Genomic DNA, 6,545 nt, shown 5'->3' on the forward strand with positions numbered 1-6,545 from the left:
CACAGAAGTTCTCCCATCATAGACACAGCTGATCCTCACAGCCAATCAAGTCAAAGATTTGAAATACAAAGAAGCAAAAAACACCCAACTGGAAAAGCAAAAAGCAAAAAGAATCCAAAAATATGAAGATAGTGTAAGGAGTCTCTGGGACAACTTCAAGCATACCAACATCCGAATTATGGGGGTGCCAGAAGAAGAGAGAGAGCAAGATATTGAAAACCTATTTGAAGGAATAATGACAGAAAACTTCCCCCACCTGGTGAAAGAAATAGACTTCCAAGTCCAGGAAGTGCACAGAACCCCAAACAAAAGGAATCCAAAGAGGACCACACCAAGACACATCATAATTAAAATGCCAAGAGCAAAAGACAAAGAGAGAGTATTAAAAGCAGCAAGAGAAAAACAGTTAGTTACCTACAAGGGAGTACCCATAAGATTGTCAGCTGATTTCTCAACAGAAACTATGCAGGCCAGAAGGGAGTGGCAAGAAATATTCAAAGTGATGAATAATAACAAGAACCTACAACCAAGATTACTCTACCCAGCAAAGCTATCATTCAGAGTTGAAGGTCAGATAAAGAGCTTCACAGACAAGAAAAAGCTAAAGGAGTTCATCACCACCAAACCAGTATTGTATGAAATGCTGAAAGGTATTTTTTAAGAAGAGGAAGAAGAAGAAAAAGGTAAAAATAAAATATGAACAACAAATACATATCTATCAGCAAGTGAATCTAAAAATCAAGTGAATAAAAAATCTGATGAACAGAATAAACTGGTGAATATAATAGAATCAGGGCCATAGAAAGGGAGTGGACTGACAATTCTCGGGGGGGAAGGGCTGTGAGGGGTGCGGGAAGAGACTGGACAAAAATCGTACACCTATGGATGAGGACAGTGCGGGGGAGGTAAGGGCAGAGGGTGGGGTGGGAACTGGGTAGAGGGGAGCTATGGGGGGAAAAAAGAGGAACAATTGTAATAATCTGAACAATAAAGATTTATTTAAAAACAGTAATAAATATTCCTTTCTTACAGACTGTGCTCCTATTATAGAACTGACCCCACTTCACCTTATCCCATCTCCTCATCTGTAGCAAATATAAGTTCTTTCAAAGCAATATACATGTTTCTTCCCTAAAACATAATGTATAAAAAGCACTCCTCCGCCCTGGCCAGGTCAGTGGGTTAGAGCGTCATCCTGATTGATACACCAAGGTTGTAGTTTGATTCATAATAAGGACACATACAAAAAAATGAATTAATGAATAAGTGGAACAACAAATTGATCTCTCTCTCTTTCTAAAAATCAATCAATAAATAAAAATTTTAAGTGCTCCTCAACTCTTTGACAATGGACACATTGCCTTTTCCACCTACTGCTGCTGCTTGTTTAGATTTCACGTCCCAGGACCTGGGCCTTTATGGCCCAATAAACCCTTTCTTTTAAAAAAGGCTTTGCCAGCAATTGTTTGTTGATTTATTGATAGTAGTCATTCTGGCAGGTGTGAAGAAATGTCTCTTTGTGGTTTTAATTTTTATCTTTCTGATGATTAGTGATGTTGAGCATTTTTTCATAATGTCTATTGTCCATCTATATATCCTAGACACAGGCAACAGTGTGCTGATAACTAGAGGAAAGGGGGAGTTGGGATAGGGTGGAGGTGGGCAAAGGAGGGGGAAATAGGGACAACTGTAATAGTGTCAATAATAAAAATAAAGTTAAAAAATAAAAAGACTTTCAGCCATAGAAGTTAAGGTTTTTTTTAACAATATCTTACACAATATCTTGCACATTATTTTTAACTTTCCATATATCTTGGGGAATTTTCCATGTTAATGCTTACAGAATTTCTTAACTCTTTGTATGGTTGATTATTATTCAATTGATAACAAATTATTATCAACACTTTTACTCCTATCATGTCCTCCATGATTCCAAAATTTTCCTTCTCTTCCTTCTATTTTAAGTTCCTAAATCCATATGTTATTTTGAAATTAGTAATACTTCATTACTCTAAAATTATGTTGTTCTTGGTTAATGAAAGTTGAAAACATTTTTAAAATATATATTTTATTGATTTCAGAGAGGAAGAGAGAGATAGAAACATTAATGATGAGAAAGAATCGTTGATTGGCTACCTCCGGCATGCCCTCTACTGGGGATTGAGCCTGCAACCCAGACTGGAAGTCAAACCAGTGACCTCTTGGTTCCTGGGTTGATGATCAACTGCTGAGCCAACCAGGCTAGGCAAAAAAATTTAAGACCAATTTCTCTGTAATTATATACACTTGTGTTTGATAATTCTATCAGACAGTGGACTTTAATCCTAGTTAAGTGAAATACAGCATGACAAAATAAATAGGAGTCTATATTGCTTATATATGGAGATGTGATATTAGGTAAAAAGACAAAAGTAGAGCCCAACATTTTATTATTTATATGTATGCACTTATTTTTCCTTTTTTTTCTTTCTCTTTGTTTAATTCGATGGATGTTTGAGCCTATGGAGAAGTCAATTTTTTTTTCCATTTCTAGGTAAGGAGAAGTCAGTTCAATAATAACTCAATTTAATAATAAATAAGTTAATTAAATCATAATTCAAAACCAGCCTTCAAGTTCTTAAAACAAAAGTCACCTTAGTGTTGAAGAATGAAGCAAATCATCATATAAAGCAATAAACCTTAGCCTGGTACTGGCACAAGAAGAGGAATATAGATCAATGGAACCTAACAGAGAATGCAGAAATCAACCCAAGCCACTATGCTCAATTAATATTTGACAAAGAAAGAAAGAACATACAATGCAGTAAAGACAGTCTCTTCAATAAATGGTGTTTGCATGAAACTAGACCACTGACTTATACCATACATAAGAATAAACTCACAATGGATAAAACATTTAAATGTAAGCTGTGAAACCATAAAAATCCTTGAAGAAAACATAGACAGCAAAATATCAGACATCTCATTTAGCAAAATGTTCACTGACACAATGCTAAGGGTAAAAGAAACAAAGGAAAAAAGAAACAAATGGAACTACATAAATAAAAAGCTTCTGCACAGCAAAATAAGCCAGCAGCCAAATGAAAAGGAAAACCACTGTATGAGAGAACATATTTTTCAATGATACATCTGATAAGGGGTTAATAGCCAAAATATATAAAGTACTCATACAACTCAACAATAGGAAGGCAGATAACCCAATAAAAAATAGGCAGGAGACCTAAATAAACACTTCTCCAAAGAGGACATAAAAATGGCCAAGAGACATGAAAAAATGTTCAAAGTCACTGATCATCAGAGAGATGCAAATTAAAACAACAATGAGGTACCACCTCACACCTGCTAGAATGACTACCATCAATAAATCAACAAATGATAAGTGCTGACAAGGATGTGGAAAAAGGGAACCCTATTACACTACTTGTGGGAATGCAGACTGGTGTAGCCACTATGCAAAACAATATTGAGTTTCCTAAAAAAATTTAAAATAGAACTTCCATTTTACCTAGTGATCCCACTTCTAGGAATATATCCTAAGAAACCCAAAACACCAATCAGAAAGAATGTACGCACCCCTATGTTCATAGCAGTGCAATTTATAATGGCTAAGATCTGGAAATAGTCCAAGTCTCCATCAGTAGATGAGTGGATAAAAATGCTGTGGTATATTTACACCATGGAATACTATACAACTGTAAAAAAGAAGAATCTGTTACTCTGTAAGACAGCATGGAGGGACTGGGAGAGTATTATGCTAAGTGAAACAAGCCAGTCAGAGAAAGACAAGTATCATATGATCTCACTTATATGTGGAATCTAATGAACATAATAAACTGACAAACAAAATAGATCCAGAGACATGGAAGCAGGCAAAACACTGAGGATCCTCAGAGGGAAGGTGGTGGGGGAGGGAAGGGATCAACCTAATAACTTACATCCATATATGAATAATCCATGGACACAGACAATAGTGGAGTGAAGGCCTAGAAAGGGGCAGGTGTAGGGAGGAAGGGGGTCATTGGGGAGGAAAAAGGGAAATCTGTAATGCTTTCAACAATAAAGATATATTTTAAAAAAGAAGAAATCTTATCTACCACCATTCCACATTAGAACATGAGATGCAAATTAAGTTCTCACTTAATATATTTAGAATATTTTTGGATTAATGGAACCTCTGGCATTCTTCTTGCTCTGCATTCATCTTTGTTTAAAATGAAATTGTGACATGAATATATTTTCCTCAAAATTTTGACATATTACCTTGTCAAATAAGAAGACTAAAGCTCTAATTAGTCATATTTATTTCTTTATTAGTACTGTAAATATATATTGAATGCTTATGTAAAAGTACTCAATGATTTATGTCTGTTTTGCTGCAGGCTGCTAATTATCATTATTTGCTATAACTGCATTGTGATCATTAAAAGTATTTTATTATTAATTTTTTTCTGTACTGGTTATGATTTTAACATAAGAAGAGTGAAACCATGTGTTATGTATAATCTATTCAAGTTCTGTTAGCATAGTATTTGAAAGTAGTGTTAATTTTATTGTGCTTAAATTTAGAAGTTCTGCATAGAGCTAACAAGTAGGAACCGTAATTTTCTCATAGCCACTTGCATTTTCTGATTTCTCAGGGTATAAATGATCGGATTCAGGAAGGGTGTGATAACAGTGTAAAATACAGAAAGGATTTTATTGCCTGCAAAACTACTGAATGGCCAGGCATAGATAAAGACACAAGGTCCAAAGAACAGAGTGACTACAATGACATGTGCAGACAATGTGGACAGAGCCTTGGAGAGCCCTCCAGATGATCTTTGCCACACGGTGACCAGGATGACAGCGTAGGAGACAAGCAGGAGGATGAAACAGATAAGTGAGAGCAGCCCACTGTCAGCAATGACAAACAGTTCCAGGGTATATGTTTTGATACAAGCAAGCTTAATCACAAGGGGGACGTCACAAAATATATTGTCTACCACATTGGGGCCACAGAAAGGCAAATTCACTATTAGCACCATCTGGCTCATGGTGTGTATAAACCCAATTATCCATGAAAGTACCACAAACCCATTCAGCAAGCGACGGCTCATGATTGTCCTGTAGTGCAGAGGTTTACATATGGCTACGTATCTGTCAAAGGCCATGGCTATCAAAAGAGTCATCTCAGCACCCCCAAAGAAGTGCATAAAGAACATCTGGGTCATGCAGCCCCATATGGAGATGGTCTTGTGTTCAGCGAGCAAGTCTGTGATCATCTTGGGTGTGGTGACAGTGGAGAGACACATGTCCAAAAAAGAGAGGTTCCCAAGGAGGAAGTACATGGGAGAATGAAGGGTGGTGCTAAATGTCACTGTGACTATAATGAGAATGTTTCCCAATGCAGTAGCACTGTAGACCAAGGAGAATGTCACAAAGAAGAAAATCTGAAGTTCCCATCGTCCAGAAAACCCAAGTAAAATAAACTCAGTCACCACAGTTTCATTTTTGAGATCCATTTACTCAAATCAGAAAAGTCCCAGAAGTTCTTTTCTACAAAAAGAATAAAAAAAATTAAGCCACAATTAGCACCAATGTTTTTCTATTTTTATTTAATGAATAATAGTTGGTGATATGAGAACATCTGAAATATATCAGCATATCACTATTTATAATTTGAGATTAGTTTATGAGTCACATCACTTAGTAACAATATTCTTACAGTTACTCAGTAATTAAAGAGCTTTTGAAGAAGTGAAATTTTATTTTCTACTGTATTCTATCAAATAATACTCATCAATTGACCATGACTTTGTCACTAATGTGTTCATGTGAAAAAATTAGATAAGTAACTAGATTAATATTTATTTTGCCTTTTTTATTAGAATCTTCTTTATGTCTCACCCTTTGAGATTATGTTACCTCAATATATAGAATTAGGATTTGGAGATGAGGGAATTATATTGTCCTATATCTCTGAGGTAATTTGCAAAGGTTATTCTATCATTCTAAAATAAACAAGTGTACACACACAAAATTAGAAACTAATTTATACATGTAAATGAGTCTTTGAATTTATTAAAAATAATTTTGCTTTTTAATTTCTGTTGTGTAGTATACTGAGAAACATGGGCTCAGCCTCAGATATTTTTGCACTTGTGTTCAGTAAAGAGTGTGTTTATTATGTGTAAGTGTACATATGTGGTGTTTTAGGAATAAATAATGAAATAATTCAATTCTAACATGTAAATTAAAGAAATATGTATTTATGGTTAAGTTATTATATTACTACATATTTATTGAATTCATATGTTCCATGTGAATTCCTTAGGAGATAGGATTCAATAAGTATATTGGAATCCCTCTATGTTGTAACTAACTACACTATTTTTTTCTTATACAGAATAAATTGATGCCCTATGGTCTAGAAAGTTTATAATCTAGAGAGACATAATTATCAAACAAAAATTGCAATAAATCATATAAGAAAGTATTAAATTTATTATAGGGTATATGTAACATGTACGAATTTTAAAATAATGGAGACCAATTCCAAGTGACAC

The 6,545-nt window shown here is 34.7% G+C and overlaps 1 protein-coding gene across 1 annotated transcript; it reads right to left on the reverse strand.

Moving 5' to 3' along the window:
• Positions 1 to 4,562: 4,562 nt before the first annotated feature.
• Positions 4,563 to 5,501, reverse strand: LOC308254565 (olfactory receptor 4L1-like; the record flags this gene model as incomplete). Its single annotated transcript, XM_080680770.1, has 1 exon — positions 4,563 to 5,501. One exon carries the CDS (start codon positions 5,499 to 5,501, stop codon positions 4,563 to 4,565), a length of 939 nt encoding a protein of 312 aa, XP_080536896.1.
• Between the last annotated feature and the right edge of the window lie 1,044 nt (positions 5,502 to 6,545).

This window comes from Plecotus auritus (genome assembly GCF_963455305.1).
Source record: "Plecotus auritus genome assembly, chromosome: 1".
In the NCBI taxonomy this organism is placed as follows: Eukaryota; Metazoa; Chordata; class Mammalia; order Chiroptera; family Vespertilionidae; genus Plecotus; species Plecotus auritus.